The following is a 23,066-nucleotide window of genomic DNA, read 5'->3' as shown; positions in this document are numbered from 1 at the left end:
GGTAGAGAAGCAAGATCCCAAGGGAGAAGGGAGACAAATGTTTTCTGAGGCTAATTCAACATGGTGGTCAGTGTTTATTTATTCTGTTATTTAAACATTAGAAAGTGTTTTTCCCCCCTTTGTTTTTAATTTTTAGTTACAAAAGTTAAATGCCCAGCCCTACATATGTTTAGTGACTGTAAGTCAGTGAACAGAAATGTGCCATTAGAAGACTAAAACTGATGTTCTTAAATGTTATTTACAGTAAGCACATTACATTCGTTTAAAAAAATTTTTAATCTAAATTAAGAGAAACTTTAAAATATGAGAAACCCCCAAAACTATCATATTTATACCCATCTTCCTTGCCAATGATTTGGACTATGATAAATAGAAGTACATATTATTTAATGTTTCATAAAGATAAAGACAGGTGGATTATCTGTATAACCTGGATATAATAATTTTAACACAGAATTGAGATGAGCCCCCTATTTTGTGGAGAAAATTTTGCATGTAATTACTAAGTAATTTCCCAGTTAGGGAACTTGAACAGATTACAAGAGGATTTCTATATCTATAATACAGATATTTTTATGGAAATAAAAGAAAGAGAACAATCTAAAACATAAATAACATACTGAGCTGTAGCTTACCATTGTAGTATAAAATAGGGGTCCAAAATGAAAATTTAACTGCGTTGATGAAGTAGGGTGAAAACCATGCCTTTAATATAAATTTTATAGCACTGTAAAAGCAAAACCAAAACCCCCATATTAACATAAAGCTAATAAGAGAAATGATATAATTTAGTAAGTAATAAGAAACATTATTTGAGATATGTGTTTTTCTAACACTTTTTAATAATCAGCAATAATGAAATTCATGTGCCACAATCTAGCCATTCACGGTTGAAAAGTACACTTTTAACTAGGTAGGGCAAAATACAGTCTGCAAGTTAAAATGATTACTTTCTTCAAAAATATTTAATACCCAGGAGAGAAAAGAATAAAAGTTCACTGTTACTGGTCTCATTGGTTCCTCTGGATTACTAGTAACCACCTTTCCACTGGCCTTGATTGCTCTACAGTTCACTTTACAAATCATACTTTCATCATATCTGCTGATAATTCCCCCAAATACCCTAAAGGCTACATTTTCCAGATGCAGCTGCAGTCCCTCAAGCAAACTGGATACACTCCTGAAGAATCGCATTTAACACAAGGGTTCTCATTCTGGCTGCAAAACACAGTAACCTCAGGAGCTTTAAAAAAATGGAATACCCATGTATCACCCTCCAGTGAGTTTCATTAACTGGTCTGGAGTAGGGCCCAGGGATCAACATTTTTGGAATTCCCCAAGTGATTCAAAGGTGCTGTCAGAGTTAAAGTCCACTGCTGTATGTCTGCTCTGAGAGTGATGCTAAATAAATAAGGCTTACTTTCAATTGAATTCTTTACCTAATTCCTTGTAACCCATGTCCGTCTGTCTATACAGGTGAACTAAAAGCACATCTTCAAATTTCAGAAAATAGTATTTTCCATGTAAAATTCTTTTGGCTTGTTTTGGTGAATCCAAAGCTTAGGTTTTGCCAGTTTAGGTTTATTAAAAGGGGTGGGGGGGGGGGAGGTGGAGGGAAAAAAACGACCCAAACTAGGAATAATCATTAAAAAATGATTAAGACATTAATCCTACTCTTAAAGAGTTTGTGAGATTTAATATGAATTCAAGTCAAGATGAAAAATTTGACCAATGAATCTAAAGATGAAATACTACACATACAGGCAAAATGTAAAATTAGATCTCTAATAGCTTCTCAGTCTTTTGGCTAACATCAAGTGTAAAATTAGATCTCTTGTCACTAAACTGGGGGAATGGGGTGAGGAAGGCTTAGTGACTTTAAATTATTTAAGTATTATAGACAAAAACCAATTACTATCACTTACAAACCAAACATTCTTACTTTGTACTGGATATACATACTAGAAGTCTGAGAAAACCATTGTAATCCTCGTCTTTATAGAATAAGGCACTCAGAACCAGTGACTTTCCCAAGGTCACACTAGTGGAATTCAGATCACTAACAATTTTTAATTTTAGACTCTTTCTACTAAATCTTACAACCTTCAGACCAGTCAACCCAGCTCCTGTTTTTAGATTTTTAAAAGCAAAGCATTTAAAATAAAGACCCGATTCTGCTCAGATTAACATAATTTTTTTCTTAACTTTGCTGTAAGTTTACATCATGGTTATTAAACCACCGTACTGTACTTAATTTAACTTGGAAAATCATGCTAAACAATTTGTATTTCATGTATTGTATTCAGAGAAATACAGTCCCTCCCACACGGTGGTTCCGGGGTATGGCTTCCAGGGTCAGTCAGTTAATCACCAAGATCGTTTCTCAACTCCCGGTAACCATGGCGAGAACCAGTAATTAATACAATTGTCACATCACAATCGATTCCATCGATTTCTGTGATGGACCCGAGTTTCCTCCAACTGCTCGAGCTTTGTAACAACTTAGGCTTTACCTGCAATACGCCGCAACTCAAAAGCGAAGGAACAGCCTTTATTCAATATGGACACCAAGAAACCCGCCCCCAAAGAAGCGCTACGTGAAATTACTGCGCTTCAAAATACCTGTAACTGGAACCCAAAAGTCAAACTACAGTGAAGAGCGTGCTTCGTGGCACCGTGAAAGTCAACGAAGGTGGCCGCTGGGACGGTGGCTGGCTCAGCTTGGCCCGAGTCTCCGGGGACACCGTCTTCCTTTTCCGGCCTCCGGAAAGCGACGTAACGCTATTCGGGAAGCGGCTCGCTCACCTCTGACCTCGGCCGCCGACTCTCGCGCGACTACCCCGCAGGCTGTGGCCCACTAGTGCCGAAACGCCGCTCGGCTGGGACTCGCGAGGGCGAGGGGATTCGCTCCCTGCCGCCACCGCGCACGCCCTCTAGTGGGCGCGGTCCAGGGCCTGTTCCGGCGCCCCCATTTCCGTCCGGCTGCTTTGGGGCGGGCGCTGGCGACAGCGAAAGGAGAAGGTGGAGCTAGAGGACAGGGCGGTTGGGAGCGTGGGTGGCAGGGGGCGTGGCCGCCAGGGTTTGGTTAACACTCCCCACCTCCCACCCCCACCCCCTGTCCTGGTTCATCCTGATTCCAAGCCCTGCAAGCCTAGTCTCCTGGTCCCTAATATGCAGGTAGTGTTACAGGCACCTTTCACAGACTTAGGAGAGGTGTTATCTGGCAGTCCCATGAGTCAGAGGGAGAGGGCTGTCTCCACCTCAATTCTTGTCATGCTCATATAAATGAATTTAAAGGAGAGGCCCTGATTGTGTTGTTTTAAAGTGAATTTATTTAAAAAAAAATTAAAGCATGCACGTTTATTAAAGAAGCGAGGCAAGCAAATCTATACATCTGGCTTATGCAGTGCAGATGGGCTATAAGCCCCTCTGAAGAGCAAGTGGGATGGGGTTTCTGCCTTATATACCATCATGTCTATAAGGCTTTTTAAAGTAATTTAAACTTTATGATATTATTATTTTTTGTACACCCCAGTGACCAGATATTACATAACTTACTATGTGATCATCCCAATAAATCCCGCACCCATCCAGCACCACACCTAGTTATTATAATGCTAGAGGCCCGGTACACGAATTCATGCACGGGTGGGGTCCCGCTGGGTGGCCTGCAGGGACTGGATCGAAACCTGCAGTCCAATGCCGCCTGCAGCTCCTACCTGCCTCTCCTGCTCATCCCGGCCCCACCATGCCTGCCGCGGGTTTGCGCCCAATCAGTCCCGATCGGAGAGGCTCGCGTTGCTGCAGCAGCACTCACCAGCCATGAGCCGTGCATCTGGTAGCCCTCGCAAAGGGAGTGGCCTGTGGGATCTGGCTGAAACTGGATCTGCAACATCCCCTGAGGGGTCCCAGATTCTGAGAGGGCACAGGCCAGGCTGAGGGACTCCAGTGGTGCATGATCGGGCCAGGGAGGGACCAAGGGAGGGTTCCAGGGCGTGTCTGGCCCATCTTGCTCAGTCCCGATTGCCCAAACCCCAGCAGCAAGCTAACCTACCAGTTGGAGCATCTGCCCCCTGGTGGTCAGTGCATGTCATAGCAAGCAGTTGAGTAGCCTTAGCATATCATTAGCATATTACACTTTGATTGATTGTTTGGTTGTTCTGCCATCTGGTCTATTTGCATATTACTCTTTTATTGTATAGGACTAGGGGCCCGGTGCACAAAAATTTGCACCCCTCAGCCCAGCTTGCCCCCTATCACATACTGGGAGCCCTAGGGGATGTCCTACTACCTGCTCCCTGCTCCCCTTGGAGAGCGGGCCTAAGCCACCGTCTGGCCTCCCTTTGTGGGAGTCGACCGGGCTGATCAGGGGAAGGCACCAGCCCCATCACCGCACTGTTGCAGCCACTGCCAGTCACCGCAGCCACCAAGGTGTTTTCATCAACACGGACTCCAGTCCCTTTACCATGAAAAAATGACAACTTTCTTTAGGCATTTTCAAGAAGTGTCTTTCATAGGATATGACATTTCTTTCTTTCTTTATCCTCACCTGGGGATATGTTTCCATTGATTTTTAGAGAATGTGGAAGAGAAAGGGAAAGACAGAGAGAAACATCCAAGTGAGAGGAACACTTTGATTGGTTGCCTCCTGCATGAACCCTGACCTGGGCCGGAGCCAAGGAGGAACCTGCAACCTAGGTACATGCCCTTGGTTAGAATTGAACCCAGAATTTGCGTTGGGCAGGCCGAGACATTATCCACTGAGCCAAACTGGCTAGGACAGGATATGACATTTCTTAACCCTCCAGCAGCAGACCTTCATTTTTTTCTCCAGGAGTGTGGTAAAAAAAACCCTAGATCACTTTTTGGACTCTTATTACCCAAGTTACTAAGAATATTACCAGTGGCATACAGGGAGCTTAACCAATCAGCTGTCAGAAAAGGTGTTTCCTCTGTAGTTCACACCAATTGCTGGTTTGGCCCCTGCCCAGGCCTAATGCCTCTGGCGGAGTCATTAGCCCTGGGCCAGGGCACCCTCAGCTCCAAGCCACCGTGGCCATCAAGGATCGCTGGCTGGCTGCGCCCCGGTTCGCCCAGCTCCCGCCGCAGCCGATCACTGGCTGGCTCCTCCCTGACCCAGGCCTAAAGCCTCAGGCCGAGGTTTTAGGCTGGGCCGGGGCACCCCCAGCTCCCCGCCACCGCAGCCATCGCCGATCGCTGGCTGGCTCCTCCCTGGCCCAAGCCTAAAGCCTCTGGCCGAGGCTTTAGGCCTGGACCGGGGACCCCCAGCTCCCGCCGCAGCCGATCGCTGGCTGGCTCCTCCCTTACCCAGGCCTAAAGCCTCAGTCCGTGGCTTGGAGCCAACATATGCAAATTAGCTGCCATCTTGGCTGGCGATTAATTTGCATATCTCGCTGATTAGCCAATGGGAAGGGTAGCGGTCATACGGCTAATTACCATGTTTCTCTTTTATTAGATAGGACTAGAGGCTCGGTGCACAAAAATTTGTGCACTCGGTGGGGAGGGGGGGTCCCTCAGCAAGGCCTGTGCCCTCTCGCAGTCTGGGACCCCTCGGGAGATAACGACCTGCTGGCTTAGGCCTGCTCCCTGGTGGCAGAGGGCAGGCCCAATCCCTAGGTGCAGCCCCTGGTCGGGCTCAGAGCAGGGCTGATTGGAGAGTTGGGGCGCCGCCCCCTGTCATGCACAGAGCAGGGCAGATCGGGAGGTTGCGATGCCACCCTCAGTCACGCTCAGGGTAGGGCTGATTGGGGGGTTGGGGCACCGCCCCCTGTCACACTCAAGGCAGGGTTGATGGGGAGGTTGCGGTACCACCCCCTGTCACGCACATAGCAGGGCCGATCAGGGGGTTGGGCGCCGCCCCCTATCACTCACAGAGCAGGGCAAGGGTCATCAGGGGGTTGGGGGAGCTCCCCCCTATCAGGCACAAGAGCTGGTCCCGTGGGGGGGGGGGGGGGTTGGGGCCCCCCCACCTTGTACCACACAGAGCAGGGCGGATTAGGGAGGTTGTGGCCCCGCCCCCTATCACACACAGAGCCGCAGGGCGATCAGGGGGTTTGGGCGCTGCCCCTGTCACGCTGATCCCGGTGCCAGGAGGCCTCGCAGCTCCGCTGATCCCGGTGCTGGGAGGCATATTACCCTTTTACTATATAGGATAGAGACCTGGTGCACGGGTGGGGGCCAGCTGGTTTGCCCTGAAGGGTGTCCTGGATCAGGGTGGGGATCCCCACTGGGGTGCCTGGCCAGCCTGGATGAGGGGATGATGGATGTTTGCAGCTGGTCACACCCCCTTCAGGGTGGGGGTCCTCACTGGGGTGCCTGGCCAGTCTGGGTGAGGGGCTGAGGGCTGTTTTCAGGCTGGCGGGTGACTGAAGCTCCCAACTGCTCCTTTTTTTCTTTTCCTTTTTTTTATTCTGGGCCAGCTTTAGCTCTGAGGCTTGGCTCCAGCTCTTAGGCCTCGGCTGCTGAAAGCAGGTATCTGGTTTGTTTGGATTCTATAATTGAAACACTGTTTCAACTCCAGCTCTGAGATCCCAGCTGGCTGAAAGCAGGTTTCTGGGATTTTGTTTAGCTTCTATATTTCTAACAATATTTCAAACTGCAAGCTCAGAGGCCCGCAGCGGCAGGTGAGGAACGTTGGAGTCCTCCATCACTGAAGCAAGCAAGCCTCATGTTCGCTTCAAGCTGCCTCTCTGCCGGCCGCCATCCTGGCTGGCAGTTAATTTGCATATCGCCCTGATTAGCCAATGGGAAGGGTAGCGGAGTGACACCAATTTCCATGTTTCTCTTTTATTAGTGTAGACTAGAGGCCCAGTGCATGAAATTCGTGCATATGGGCGTCCCCTCAGCCCAGCCTGCACCCTCTCCAATCCGGGACTGCTGGCTCCTAACTGCTCACCTGCCTGCCTGCCTGATTGCCCCTAACTTCCCCCCTTGCCAGCCTGATCACCCCTAACCACCTCTGCCTGCTGACCTGATCGCCCCTAACTGCCCCCCCTCCAGCCTGATCAGCCCTAACCGCCTCTGCCTGCTGGCCTGATAGCCCCCAACTGCCCCCTTGCTGGCCTGGTCACCCCCAACTGCCCCTCCCACCGGCCTGGTCACACCCAACTGCTCCCCCCTGCCAGCCTGGTCGCCCCACACAGCCTGCTGTTTAGTCGTTTGTTTGTCCCTCACTAAGCCCCCTGCCGGTCTGGTTGCCCCACACAGCCTGCTGTTCAATCGTTTGGTCATCCCTCACTAACCCCCCTTGCCAGCCTTGTCGCCCCAGGCAGCCTGCTGGTCATTACTGTTACGATGACAGCGTCCTGGATAATTTGCATATTCTTCTATTATTAGTATAGATTATTGACTATATTCCCTGTTTGTTTGTTTTTTTTAATTCCCCTGTTAGATATCCTGGTACAGATTAACTCTGAAGGTCTCCCTTTTCTTTGTTATGGCTTTTTCAATTTATGAGAAGCACTTGGCAATTAAATCTCTAGACTGTTGGCTTCTCTGTTTAAACAGTGGGATGAGAAAAGACTGCACTCCTCCCCCTACTCCCTCCTCTCTTCTGTCTTTTAGTTGGTTTTAGAGTGATTTAAATTACGTGTTTCACCCTGGCTGATGTTGCTTAATGGTTAGATTGTTGGCCCCGTGCACAGAAGGGTCCCATGCTCAATCCTTGGTCAAAGGCATGTGCCTGAGTTGCAGGTTTGATCCCAGGCCCAGGTCAGAGTGCATTCGGGAGGCAACCAATAATGTGGCTCTCTCACATTGATCTCTCTCTCTCTCTCTCTCTCTCTCTCTATCTATCTGTCTGTCTGTCTCTCTCTCTCTCCTTCCCTCCATCTCTTCCACTATCTCTAAAAATCAATGGAAAAAAATATCCTTGGGTGAGGATTAACAAAAAATAAAAATAAAGAAATTATGTATTCTCTAGTTGCATTAAGATTCCTTCTCCTCTCCTCCTTCCCTTTCCCCTTCTCTCCTGCATTCTTCTGTGAGGAGAGGTTTTAACCCTTTGTCCTTGAGATAAGGTCCTGCAACAAGCAGCCTGCAAAACTTTTTGGCTTTGTTTAATTTTCCTACCTCAGTTTCCCTATACCACTTGTCCTGGAACTTTGCTAGCTTTTCATTGTCCTGTAACAGTAGGATATGGCTGTTATTTGAGGTGTAGGGTGCCCTGTAGAATTTCTAGGGTGAAAAAACTTGGGACTAGCTTTTGTTGCCCAACCCATCCAATGGAAAGGGAATGATATGATTCCTACATTTACTAGTCCAAGCCATGTAGCCTTTTTTTTTTAATTGATTAAGTTATTACATATGTGTCCTTATCCCCACGTTATCCCCTATCCCCCCCCACTCATGCCCTCACCCCCCTGTTGTCTGTGTCCATTGGTTAGGCCTATATGCTTGCATATAAGTCCTTTGGTTGATCTCTTGCTCTCCTGGTTGCAAGTCTCATGGGGTCCCTTGGAGTTTAGGAGATACTTGCCTGTGAGGGAAGGAGAGAGGGAAGGGAATGGGAGGGGCATGCTGGGACTGTCATTGTCAAGGGTTTTAAAGGCTGGGTGTTTAAAGGAAGTCTTAGAGGAAGCCATGTAGCCTTTGATAGTATATCAAGTGCCAATGAATTTAATGTTGAAGGGGAAAAAAAAACCCCTCACTGAACAGTTTGTAAAATTCAGAAACTGAATAACAAGCACACATTGCAATATCTGTAATTCTGCACCTTTAAACAACTTTGGTTGTTGGGTTATAAACTTTTAAAAAATGTTATTGAAGTGAAATCCACAGAACATAAAATGAAACATTTTGAACTATACAATTCAGTAGCATTTAGTACATTCACAATGTTGCACAACTATCAACTCTATCTAGTTCCAAATTATTTTTATCATTCCCATTAAGCAGTTATTCTCTTTTCTTTCCTTTTCCAGGCCCCAGCAAATACCAATTCCTTTCAGACTCTCAGACTCTATGGTTTTACCTAATCTGGATAGTTCACATAAATGAAATATGTGACCTTTATGTGTCTCACTCAGCATAATGTTTTACAGATTCATCAACCATGTAGCAAGTATCAATATTTCATTCCTTTTTATGGATAATATGCTATTCCACTATATGTATATACCACAATTTTATCCATCTATCCATTCATGGACATATGGATTATTTACACTTTTGAGCTGTTGTGAATAGTGCTGCTATGAATGCTTGTGTGGAAGTGTGTCAATTCTTTTGTGAATATTCTATTAAAGAAAACTAGAGGGAGATGGAAGATGGCACCCAACAGGACAGCATTGAGAAAGAATGTGAGTGAGTGAGAGAGCAAAAGGGGAGTGCATGGATGTGTGGGGCATGTGTATATGTGTGAGTGAGGGACAGTTATATTCCGCAGGACTGTTGGGGACTGGCAGACCAGGCTCCCCTAGCCAGGCAGCCTCTACTACCACTGCAATCTCTCCCACGGCAGCTGGCTCTGCCGCAGAGAATGCACCATCTTGAAGGGGAGCGTGGCTGTGACTGGGACCCAAGCTTCACCTCCACCTGGGGAGTCCTCAATGACCTCCTGGGACCCTACAGCCACATCACCCAGGGACCACCTGCTGGCTGCAAACTCACAGACACCGTGACTCCAGCCTCCCAGGCCACGGGCTCCTAAAAAGTTTGTCCAGAGGGAGACAAAATGGCAGCCTAATAGGTGGACAGGTCCAGTGCCTTCTCACAGAACAGATAGGAGAAACAGCTGAATCGAATAATATCCACCCGGAATTGGCGAATTAAACCCATCTATCCATGAATAGAAAGATCAAAGGACACCTGGAGAGAGGTGGGATTGGGGATCGGGGATCTGGGCTAGAGAGAGAAATGAGCACAGCTGGGAATAGAGTGTCAGAAGGAGACTGCACTGCACCAAGTCCACATACATTGCGGACACATGTAGTGCTCGACTGTGGAAGGGTGTCCACAGAGCTGCTGGCAGCGGGGGATTCTAGATCTAAGCCCACAGCCATAGGAGGCTGTGCCCAGAAAGGCAGCCTGAAGTTCTTCACCAGCTGTGCAGTGCTGGGTGGGAGTGAGTGTGGCAGGGGAGAGATGCACAGTGATGCGATTGCTCTGTCTTTATATTTTCCTTGCTTTTACCTGCTAAACCCAGAATCTTTCGATTACAAACACTCACCTAGGCTGCAGTGCAGGAGAAGGTGGTTTTGCAGAAGCTGGGGAACAAAATAGGGAGAGGCAATCAGGAAGCCAGCTCTGGGACAGTCTGATCCCTCCAAACCTGAACAGACATTTTTCTCCTGAAGACCAGGCCCCTCCAAGCAGCGCAACCGCACCCAGCCTTGAGCTCGGTAGGGAAACAAAGATTTGAAATATCCCCAGGGAGCCCTCCAGGACTGAGTTGAGGGGTCATTTGGTCCAGGAAACTAATACAGAAACACTGCCACCTAGAGGCCATGTCAAAGTAGACTCGTGTAAACACGACTTAACGCAGGCAGAAAAACAAAGTGGTCAGATTGGTCCCGGCTGGCTGAAACCAAGGCAGTGGCATCTGATGCAGAGGAGCAGTGGATCGCTGGGAGCTTCAATATGGTGCTGACTATCTAGCAGGAAGCTGAGATGTGCCAGACAGAACAGTGGAGAGGGGTCTTAGACCAGGCCCCTCAGGACATTACTCAGCTGAAGCAAGCAAACTTCACTACTTCACTTTTTTTATCTTTTACTTAAGAAACTAAAAAAATTTTTTCTTTTCTTTATTGTATTATTTTAATTATTATTATTATTTTTATTATTATTATTTTATTATTACCACTAGAGGCTCAGTGCACAGATTTGTGCACCGGTGGGGTCCCTTGGCCTGGCCTACGGAGGATCCGGCCGAGGCCAGCAGTCCATCTCTCGAGTGATCCCAGAGTGTGGCTTGGCAGCTCCTGCATTGAGCATCTGCCCCCTGGTGGTCGGTGCACATCATAGCTACCAGCCAGTCAGCCAGTCAGCCAGTCGACTGGTCATTTAGGCATATATATATGTATAATTTATTTATTTATTTTTAGATTAGTGTTCTACATTCTATTTTTATTTTATTATTATTTTTTATTTTTATCATTATTTTAATCTATCTCATTTTTTCCTTTATGCTAACCCTTTCTTCCTCACTTTCCACTTTTTTTATCCTGTTTCTCTTTTCATGTTCCTGCTTTAGTTTTTCTCCTTTCTTTTTACTTCTTGTTAAAAATTGATATGGTTTATCTGCTCTATTGATGCATCACTATATAGTAATCTCTGTTGGCTTACTCCTATATCTAATTTCCTCTCCCCTGCTCCAAGTCCATGCACCCTTCTACTTTCTCTTTTTTTGCTAGCCAATTTTTTCCTTATTGTTGTTGTTTTTTGATTATTTGTTAGTTTGTGTTTTTGTTTTTTATTTTATGGTTTTGTTTTTCCTCTCCTAGCTTGTTCTCTTCTTCTACTAATACCTTAATTACTTTCACTAACCAAACTCAGGCCTATCTGCTCCCTACTCTATTCTCCTTTTCCAAAAATTGATGAATGTATAGATAGATAAATTAAAGAAAGGGGAAATTTATTATTATTGTTATTTTATATATATAAATATGTATTTTTAATATATGTTTTTAATTATTATTATTTCTAAATTATTAATTACTTTTTATTGATTATTTTGTTTTTTACTTTTCTTCTTATACACTCATTCTCTTTCTACCTCCTCTATGCTGAATCCTGGCCATTCCCCCATTCATTCAATTCCTTTACCTTACATTCTGGAAATAAGCACTGCCTCTTCAGATTCAGTTCCCCTCCTTTTTTTCTGGGAGTTTGTTGTTTGCATTTTTTGGTTTAGTTGTTGGTTTTGTGGAGGTTTCCCAGCATATATGCTTATTTATTTTTTTAATTTTCCCTTTCTCTTTTCTTCTTTTTCTTTTCTCTCTTACCTTTTTTCATTTTCTCAATATCATTTTTGCACGCTTTTCTCTTCCTTAATTCTCTTTTCTCTGGTGGTCACCCTTATTTGGGGTTATTGGTGTTGTGAAAACACTTGTATTTTATTCCCTCTGTGTTGTGTCTTCTCGAGTTGTATTTTGTACCTTTTGGTCAACATGGTAGACAGTGAGCCACATAAGCAGATGCCCTGAAAGGAGTGAAAATGGGGAGACAAAGAAACAGCTGCTAGATGAAAGAAAAGGAGGAGTCACCAGAAATGGAAGTAAACAAAATGGAGGCAAGCAATTTATCAGAGAAAGAATTCAGAGCAATGGTCATAGGACACTGAAAAGGATGGAAGATAAATTCAACAACATGTGTAAGAATCAAGAGGAAATGAAGAACCAAGAAGAAATTAAGAATGACTTAGCTGCAATAAAGAACACAATAGAAAGCATCAACAGTAGACAAGAAGAAGCTGAGGACCACATCAGTGAGCTAGAAGACAAAGTAGGAAAAAACACCCAAGCAGAGCAGCAACTGGAAAAAAACCTTAAAAAACAGGAGGAGAGCCTAAGGGAGCTTTGGGACAACACAAAACAAAACAACATCTGCATAATAAGGTTGCCAGAAGGAGAGGAAACCAAGCAAGGAATATAAATACTGTTTGAAGAAATAATGAAAGGAAATTTCCCTGATATTGGGAAGAAAAACATCACAAAAGTCCAAGAAGATCACAGAGTCCCAAGCAACATGAACCCAAAAAGATTGACATCAAGACACATAATAATTAAATTGGCAAACACCTACGACAAAGTAAGAATCTTAAAGGCTCCCAGAGATACACAGAAAGTTACTTACAAGGGATCTCCCATTACACTATCGACTGATTTCTCAACAGAAACACATCAAGCCAGAAGGGAATGGGATGAAATAAACATAGTGAGGCAAAGCAAGGGACTGAATCCAAGAATACTATACCCAGCAGGGTATCATTCAAAATTGAAGGTGAAATCAGGAGCTTCACAGACAAAAGAGGGCTAAGAGAGTTTATTACCACCAAGCCAGCAATGCAAGAAATGCTAAAGGAACTTCTGTAAAAAGAAGAACTAGAAAGGGAAGAAGGAACACAGGCATAAAGAATAAAAATGGTGACAAACAAGTACCTATCAATAATAACCTTAAATGTAAATGGATGAAATGCTCCAATCAAAAGACATAGGGTAGCTGAATGGATAAGAAAACATGACCCAAATATCTGCTGTCTACAAGAGACCCACCTCAGAACAAAAATCACAAAGACTGATAGTGAAGGGATGGAAAAAAAATTCAGGTGAATGGAAATGAAAAAAAAAAAAAAGCTGGGGTAGCAATACTTATATCTGACAAATTAGACCTCAAACTGAAGGCCATAACAGGAGATAAGGAAGGCCACTTCATAATACTAAAGGGAATAATTTAACAAGAGGATATAACGCTAGTAAACATATATGCACCTAATATAGGAGCACCCAAATACATAAAAAAAAAACTTCTGGAAGATATCAATGGAGAGATTGACAGCAATACAATCATAGTAGGGGACTTTAGTACCCCATTGATACAACTGGATAAACAAAAAATCTCAACAAAAAATCAGCAAAGAAACATCAATCCTAAATGACACACTAGATCAGATGCACTTAATTAAAATCTTCAGAACATTTCACACCAAAGCTACAGAATATACATTCTTCTCAAGTGCACATGGGATATTTTCAAAGATAGACCACACATTGGGACACAGGAAAAGTCTCTTCAAATTCAAGAAGATAGAAATCATATCAAGCATCTTCTCAGACCACAATGGCATAAAACTAGAAATCAACTACAATAAAAACAATGAAAAAAAATCAAACACTTGGAGGCTAAATAGCATGCTATTAAATAATGATTGGGTTACCAAAGAGATCAAAATATGAATAAAAAGCATCCTGGTAACAAATGACAATGCAAACACAACAATCCAAAATCTATGGGACACAGAGAAAGCAGACTTGAGAGGGAAGTTTATAGCTCTACAGGCCTACCTAAAAAAAATAAAATGGTAATAAATTGTCTACCCCTACAACTCAAAGAATTTGAAAGAAAGCAACAAGAAAAGCCCAGAGTGAGCAGAAGGAAGGAAATAATAAAGATCAGAGTGGAAATAAACAACATAAAGACAAAAACAAACCAAAAGAACAACAACAAATCAAAAGATCAATAAAACCATGAGCTGGTTCTTTGAAAGAATAAAGAAGATTGATGAACCTCTAGCCAGGCTCACCAAGAAGTAAAGAGAGAGGACCCAAATAAACAAAATCAGCAATGAAAGGGGTGAAGTAACAACTGACTCCACAGATACAAGAGATTATGAAAAAATACTACTATGAACAATGCTATTACAACAAACTGGATAACCTAAATGTAATGGACATATTCTTAGAAAAGTACAAGCTTCCAAAACTCAATCAGGAAGAATAAAAAAACCTGAATAGGCCAATAACTACTAAAGAAATTGAAGCAGTAATAAAAATTCTTTCAGCAAACAAAAGCCCTGGTCCAGTCAGCTTTACAAGGGAGTTCTACCAAACATTCAAAGAAGAACTAACCTTATCATCCTTGGACTATTCCAAAAAATTCAAGAGGAAGACACTTCCAAGATCTTTCTGTGAAGCCAGAATTACTCTAATTCCAAAACTAGATAAAGACACCACAAAGAAAGAAACCTACAGGCCAATATCCTTGATGAACATAGATGCTAAAATCAGGCTTGTGTAGCCCGGCCCCATTCAAGGAACAGCAGCCTCCTGATCACCACACCCTCTGTCTGAGAAACAGCAGCTGTGTGTGAAGCGCCCCCCCACCAGCCAGAGGAGCCACCACAGCGGTGAATAGCACCCACCACAGGAGCTGCTGCCAACTGAGGAGCAGCTGCTACCGCAACCGCCGGAGGAGCAACTGCATCCGGAGGAGCCACTGCCACCCAGGGAGCAGCCACTGAACGACTCAACATCTAGATATGTCGGTGAGATCAAACATGGGTAGACAAAGAAACCCCCAAAGGAAAGAAAAGGAGGACTCGCCAGAAAAGCAGCTAAGTGAAACCGAGGCATGCAGCATGACAGAAAAAGAATTCAGATTAAGGGTCCTAGAATGCATAAACTGACAAGTGCTGGAGAGGATGTAGAGAAAAGGGAACACTCGTGCACTGCTGGTGGGAATGCAGACTGGTGCAGCCACTATGGAAGACAGTATGGAGTTTCCTCAAAAAACTAAAAATGGAACTCCCATTTGACCCTGTGATCCCACTTCTAGGAATATATCTCAAGAAACCAGAAACACCAATCAGAAAGGATATATGTACCCCTTTGTTCATAGCAGCACAATTCACCATAGTTAAGATATGGAAAAGCATAAGTGCCCATCAGTAGATGAATGGATTAGAAAACTGTGGTACATCTACACAATGGAATACTATGCTGCTGTAAAAAAGAAGGAACTCTTACCATTTGCAACAGCATGGATGGAACTGGAGAGCATTATGCTAAGTGAAATAAGCCAGTCAATGAAGGGAAAATACCACATGATCTCACTCATTTATGGATAATAAAGACCATTATAAACTTATGAACAAAAATAGATACAGAGGCAGAGCTGCCTTGAACAAACTGTCAAACTACAGCGGGAAGGCTGGGCAGGGTTGGGGGGCAGGAGGCAGGCGGTAAGAGATCAACCGAAGGACTTGTATGCATGCATATAAGCATAACCTATGGACATAAGACACTGGGGGGTAGAGGAGGCCAGGGGATTGTCAATGGCGGGGAAAAAAAGGAGACATATGTAATACTCTTTGTAATACTTTAAGCAATAAAACAATTAAAAAATGGCAGTGGTGTAAGTGCATGCTACATGGACACACTCTCAGGACCAAATTTCCTGAATAATCAACAAAAGACTTCCTGGAGATAATGGCAAATGGAGACTGCATAGAGACTGGTAGGAGGGGTGGAGGTGAGAAAGGGCTGGCAGGTTCCCACAGACAGCAACTGAAGTTCAGGAGAGATATCTCAATTGTGGGGGATTGCCACTGAGAACTCTGGGGTCTAATCCCCAAGCCATGCCCCACACCAGAGAGCACCAGAGTTGTAAAGAGTACCCACACAACATCGGACTGTGAAAAGCAGCAGGGTGTCTGTCTGCCAGGGAGAGATGCCTGGAAATTCAGGCACCCTCTTAGAGGGCCAATGCACAAAATTCCCTATGGAGCCACTCACCCTGTGCTCCGTCAGAGGGAGGGCAGAGTGGACTGGAGCTGTGTGAGCAGAAGCAAGGATCGGGGGCTCTGGGGTTAGAGCTCAAAAGTCAGACACCAGAGTTTCCTGTGCTTGTCATTACCTCATGCTGTGGAGGTCATCTTTCTCATGCAGACATTTTCTGTACAGGCATCTATGCCTGGGGGAGGACAGTTGACCCTTCCTATTGGAAAATACCTTGCCCCAAGGTGAGGAGTTTCTAAGGCCCAATAAGAGACTGAGAATAACAATTAGCCTCCAGGCAGAAGCAATTGCCCGAACCTGCTGAAAAAAACTCTTACCACACCTGTGAACAATTGCCTGAGGGCAATTCAAGACAATCCTGTCAGTCTGCAGGCAGAGGAGTCTTTAGAGCAGTGGTTCTCAACCTTGGCTGCACATTAGAATCACCTGGGAATCTTTTTAAAATCCTAATTTCTGGGCCTCATCCTCTAGAAATTCAGTTTCTTTGTTAGGGGGTGGGGTCACAACATTAGTAACAAAGAAACAGGATTTCTGGAGGATGAGGCCCAGAAATCAGGATTTTAAAAAGATTCCCAGGTGATTCTAATGTGCAGCCAATGTTGAGAACCACTGCTTTAGAGGCTTTGAGTCTTTGCCTGATCTAATTAGACAGAAGCTGTATTTGATACTGTCCTGCACTAGAGATTGAGAGATGTAGCAGATCTACCTAATACATAGTCACAAACCCAAACAGTTAGCCAAAATGAGGAGACAAAGAAACAACCCCCCAAAGAAAGAACAAGAGAATTCTCTAGAAGAAGAGATAAGTGAAATGGAGATAAGAAATTTACCTGATGTAGAGTTCAGTATAATGATGGTAAAGATGCTCAACAGCATGAGAAAAGATATACTAATGATGAAAACATAAATAGAGAATAACAGAGCACAAATAAAGAACACACTGGAAGGAATACACAGCAGATTAAGGGAAGCTGAGGATTGAATCAGTGAATTAGAAGACAGGATTAAAAAAATCACTTGGGAGAACCAAGATGGTGGCATAGGTAAATGCCCGTACTTGCTGCCTCCCACAACCACATCAAATTTACAACTAAATTACAGAACAACTATCATCCAGAACCATGGGAAAGCTGGCTGAGTGGAAATACTACAACTAGACAGGTAAAGAAGAAAGTACATTGAGACCGGTAGGAGGTGTGGAGGCGCAGAACGGGCTGGTCCAGCATCTGGGTGTGCAGCTTTTTTAATCAGGAGGGAGATTGCCTCTGTGAAGGCTGCCTGGAGAATGAGGGGTCCCAGCCCCACACCAGACCCCCAGCCCAGGGTTTCAGAGCTGGGGAAAGAAGTTCTTACGGGCAGTAAGAACTAAGGACTGTAAAAATCAGTGCAGACTGGGGCTGAGTGGCACACAGGCTGCTGGAGACTCAGCTGCTCCTTTTAAAAGGCCAACATCATGAACTGAATTTACAAGCTCCCACTTTCTCTGAGCTCCAGTGTCAGGCGAGGCTCTAGGGGACCCAGGGAAATATGGGGAGAAACTGGACTGTCTGGCATCAAGGCAGGAACCTGGGGGTGGCTTTCTTCCAGACTGAGGTGCCTGCAGTGGTCATTGTTTCTGTGCTGGGACCTCCCCGGTACAGGGCTGACTGGCAGCCATTTTGTTTATCTGCCCTAGTGATTCCCTGAGACCCCACCCCACCCAATTTACAACCCCATCCAAGCTCTGTGCAGTGGCTTTTGCATATGAATGGTCTGTCCTTTCTCAGGCTAAAACTCTGTCAAACAAGCTGCAGCTGGGTCAGGGAGCCCCAAACCTATCAATAAAAGGCCTTGCTTCACAGCTGGGCTGCGTCTGGGCACTTCCAAACCTGATACAAAGAAGAGGAATCTGAAGATCTCTCTGTAGCTCCTGCTGGATGGCCCCAGGCAGGGGCTGACTTTTCACATCCCTAGAGACCCAAGAGCCAGTGTACCCGGTGGTCAGTGTGAGACCATACCAGATTACAACTCTTCACATCCATAAGTGACACACTCAAGGAGCAGACTCAGTGAGCACCAAAGTCCCACAGAAGCAAGTTCTGCTTCATAAGGGTTTCTCCTGCACAGAAGCTCTTCCAATGTAGTCACTGCTGGTCCCCACAGCCAATGGGCCTGAAGGTCAATTCCTCCCAGTGACACAAACAGCAATCAAGGTTTAACTACACAAAACTGTGCACACAGCCCACAAAGGGGTACACCAAGAATGCCCACCTCAGGTGATTGGGGAGGCTGAGCCACTGGCCCAATAGGACACCTACTACACAAAGCCACTCTATCAACTCAAGGAGACTTAGCAGCTACCCAATACATAGAAACAAACACAGAGAAGCCAAAATGTGGAGACAAAGAAACATGTCACAAATGAAAAAATGGAAGAAAGCAAACTACTGGCTAGAGTTCAAAACCACAGTTATAAGGTTATTCAAGAATCTTCTAGAAACCTCCGAGGAACTTAGTGAGACTTTCAAGGATCTTTTGAGAATGCCAAAAAAAAAAAAAATGGAAAAGGACCAGTCAGAAATTAAGCATACACTGACTGAAATAAAGAATAACATACAGGGGTTCAACAGTAGACTAGAGAATCCTGAGAATCAAGTCAATGATTTGAAATATGAGGAAGCAAAAAACACCCAACAGAAGAGCAAAAAGAAAAAAGAATCCAAAAATATGAAGATAGTGTAAGGAGCCTCTGGGGCAACTTCAAGTGTACCAACATCTGAATTATGGGGGTGCCAGAAGAAGAGAGAGAGCAAGATACTGAAAACCTATTTGAAGAAATAATGACAGAAAACTTTCCCTACTTGGTGAAAGAAATAGACTCACAAGTCCAGGAAGCACAGAGAACCTCCAACAAGAGGAATCCAAAGAGGATTACACCAAGACACATCATAATTAAAATGCCAAGAGCAAAAGACAAAGAAAGAATATTAAAAGCAGCAAGAGAAAAGCAATTAGTTACCTACAAGGGAGTACCCATACGACTGTCAGCTGATTTCTCAACAGAAACTATGCAGGCCAGAGGGGAGTGGCAAGAAATATTCAAAGTGATGAGTAGCAAGAACCTACAACCAAGATTACTCTACCCAGCAAAGCTATCATTTAGAATTGAAGGTCAGATAAAGAGCTTCACAGACAAGAAAAAGCTAAAGTAGTTCATCACCACCAAACCAGTATTGTATGAAATGCTAAAGGGTATTCTTTAAGAAGAGGAGGAAGAAGAAAAAGGTAAAGATAAAAAATATGAACAACAAAATGACAACAAATACATATCTATCAACAAGTGAATCTAAAAATCAAATGAATAAAAAATCTGATGAACAGAATAAACGGGTGAATGGAATAGAATCAGGGGCATGGAAATGAAACAGACTGATGATTCTCAGAGGGAAGGGGGTGTGGGGGTGTGGGAAGAGATTAGACAAAGATCTTATAGGCATGTACGCATTACCCATGGACACAGATGATGGGGTTGCAAGGACCTGGGGTGAGGTGGGAACCAGGTGGAGGAGAGCTATGGGGTGGGGGAGAGGGACATCTGTAATAATCTCAACAATAAAGATTAATTTTTAAAAAAATCATTCAATCAGAGAATCAAAAAGAAAAAAACAATTAAAAACAGGAGGACAGCTTGAGAGTGCTGTGGGACAATGTGAAATGTAACAATATTCTAGTAGCAGGTGTACCAGAAGAGGCAGAAAGGGAGAAAGAGATAGAGAACGTGATTGAAGCAATAATGGCAGAAAATTTCCCTAACCTGGTAAAGCTAAAAGTCACACAAGTTCAGGAGGCACAGAGAACCCCAAGCAAGAAGAACCCAAACAAGCCCACACCCAGACACATCATAATTAACACTCCGGTGTGGGGTGAATTTCCCGCCAAAATATAAGATGGCTCTGTCTTTTGGTTTTGTTCCATCCACCAAAAGGGTGGATTACAAACAAATATTTGGTAATACGCAGTTACAATCGGCCCGAGTTTACACGTTTCCCGCACTCCACCGCAAATCTATATGAACCGAGTTAAAGACGGCTCCCGCGGAGTACGCGCAATTCACGCGAGCCGACTTAACTCGTTTCCCCCACTCCAAGTGTTAAAATGCCAAAAATTAAAGACAAAGAGAGAATTTTAAAGACAGCAAGAGAAAAGCAAACTGTTACCTACAAAGGAGTTTCCATAAAGCTGACACCTGAGTACTCATCAGAAACTCTACAGGCCAGAAGGGAATGGCATGAAGTACTCAAGGTAATGGAAAGCAATGATATGAAACCAAGATTACTATATCCAGTAAAGCTATCATTCAAAATAGTCAAATAAAGAGCTTTCTAGACAAAAGAAGGTTAAAGGAGTACATCACCACCAAAACAGCATTACAAGAAATACTAAAGGGACTGCTGTAATGAGAAGAAGAAATAGAGAGAGAAACCTAGGCATACAGAATTAAAATGTCAATAAATAAGTACCTATCAATAAAAACCTTAACCATTTGTATGCCATAACCATCTATAGATGCTTTAAAAATTATCTTCAACTAAAATATTTAAGAACACCTGATTTGTGAGTAATATATTTATTTTTATAATATTCATTGCAAATTTATTTATTTATTTATTTTTTAAAAAATATATTTTATTGATTTTTTACAGAGAGGAAGGGAGAGAGATAGAGAGTTAGAAACATCGATCAGCTGCCTCCTGCACATCTCCTACTGAGAATGTGCCCGCAACCAAGGTACATGCCCTTGACCGGAATCGAACCTGGGACCTTTCAGTCCGCAGGCCGACTCTCTATCCACTGAGCAAAACCGGTTTTGGCGCAAATTTATTTTTTTAATTAAATTCAAAGTATCGTGGCATGTGGGGATGGTTTTCGTTTTGGGTGCATGGCAGTTAACTGGTTAAATGTAAATGGATTCAATAATTCAATCAAAAGACCCAACTATAAGTTGTCTATAATAGACCCACCTCAGAACAAAAGACACACACAGGATGAGAGTGAAGGGATGAAAAAAATTTTTCCATTTGGAAAAGAAAAAAAAAGCTGGAGTAGAAATATTCATATTTGACAAAATAGACTTCAAAATGAAGGCCATCACAAGAGACAACAAAAGTCACTACATAATTGTTACAGTAATAAGTTTCGCGAGTATAAGATAGTATAATCAAATTTCATTTCTTTATTAGAATGAATTTTAAACTTTACTTAGAAGTGAAACTTAACTTGTGTGTGTGTGTGTGAGACCCTGATAAGTAACTTGTAACGCCCTGCAAGCTAACTCCTGACAAATAACTTGTAAACAACTCCCAGCATGTTAACTCCTGATAAGTAACTTGTAACCCCCTGCGTGTGCATCCTGATAAGCCCAGAAGGCCACCGGAACACACTGACAAGAGACACTGAAGAAGCCTGTTATAGTAATAAGTTTAGTTAGCATAAAGTAAACTCCATTTTGTATTAGCATAAGTTAGCATAAGTAGACCCCATTTTATTCTTAGACCAAAACTTGTAAACAACTCCAAAAATAAGATGTATGTATGATTGATAATCTTTGAACATGGTCACAACTTTCCCGCCTGAGTGTATACCTAGATAACAGGGCGGCACCCGTGTATGGCCCCCGATATGAGACACTGAAGACGCCCAGCTTCAAGGATTTAAAGAGAGCAAATCTGCTGCGGTTCAGACGCTTGTCTGCCCTCCACAGACAGGATGCTCTCCTCCCCCCTGGAAACTGCCAAACTGCGAAACTGCCATTCTTGCTCTGCCTGAGCCCAAACTGCTAGAGGCCTCTCTTCGAGTCAGGAGACCGAGCTCCTTGCTGCGGCATATTTTGACGACCTCTGTGTGTCTCCTCTGTCGGCGAGTGTCTCCGGGTGGCCTGCCAAGGACTGAAACCCATCAGCTCTCTGGTAAATAAACCTGTGTGATTTCTTGCATTGTTTATCTCCTGTGTCTCTCTCTCTCTTCTTAGTTTTTGGTTAAGCTCGGCCATATTAATTAATAGTAAGTACCCTTTGACGTTTGTATTGGTATATCCAAATGAACTGGGTCACCTGTGCATACGTTCCTATAGATAATTGGAACAATAATACTAAAGGGATCGATCCAACAAGAGGATATAATCCTGGTAAACATATATGCACCCAACATAGGAACACCTAAGCATATAAAAAACACTTCTTGAGGACTTTAAGGGAGAGATCAACAACAATACTGTCACAGTAGGGGAATTTAACACCCCACTGACTTCATTGGATAGATCTTTCAGGCAAAAAATTAACAATGAAACAGTGACTCTAAAGGACACACTGGATTGAGGAGGAAACTGGTCTTGCAAGGCATGTCAGGCCCTAAAAACTGTGAACAATGCACTGCCTTGGCAGGGGGGGGGGGAAGGTCATTGTCGCTGGCCCCAGGACAGATCATTGGATATGGCCTGGAGACCCCCAACACCTGGGGGCCTTCCTGTAAGCCCACGAAATGGGGTAGAACCATATCTGCAAGACAAAGACCCCAGAAGGTTATGAAAAGTGAAGCCCTCTGCATGTTACTTCACTCTGATTTGGAAATTATTCCTGGAGTCCACTAGTGTTAATAAAAGGGTCCCTCCCTTTCTCTAGGAAGCGTGCTTGGTATTTCTTTGGTATTCTGCAACATTTGGTTCCCTGACTGTGAAGCTAACCTCATCTGGCTCTTGCCTCCAGTGAGTGGATGGGGTTTGGGGCCCAGGGGTGTGGGACAGGCTTCCGGAAGGTGCGAGCTGCTGATTTTAGCAGA

The 23,066-nt window shown here is 44.0% G+C and overlaps 1 protein-coding gene across 16 annotated transcripts in view; it reads right to left on the bottom strand.

Moving 5' to 3' along the window:
• SUPT20H (SPT20 homolog, SAGA complex component) overlaps positions 1-2,925 on the bottom strand; it is a 43,755-nt gene extending 40,830 nt beyond the window's left edge. For 3 of the 16 annotated variants that reach the window (XR_002828435.1, XR_002828434.1, XR_002828436.1), the window contains exons 1-2: positions 2,623-2,925; positions 636-727 (exon numbers count right to left, since the gene is read on the bottom strand). Coding sequence is in view for 13 of the 16 variants with exons in the window: in XM_006085577.3 (XP_006085639.1) it covers positions 636-638 (3 nt within the window). In the remaining 3 variants the exon portion in view is untranslated. Of the gene's footprint in view, positions 1-635; positions 732-2,622 lie in introns of those variants that run through there. The other 13 variants (XM_014452977.2, XM_014452979.2, XM_023751279.1 and 10 more) reach the window with 7 other exon arrangements.
• Positions 2,926-23,066: the final 20,141 nt, after the last annotated feature.

The sequence above is a fragment of the Myotis lucifugus genome, unplaced genomic scaffold (assembly GCF_000147115.1).
Source record: "Myotis lucifugus unplaced genomic scaffold, Myoluc2.0 scaffold_19, whole genome shotgun sequence".
NCBI lineage: Eukaryota > Metazoa > Chordata > Mammalia > Chiroptera > Vespertilionidae > Myotis > Myotis lucifugus.
The sequence above is the reverse complement of the archived record's forward strand: the minus strand, read 5'-3'. Positions and strand labels throughout refer to the sequence as shown.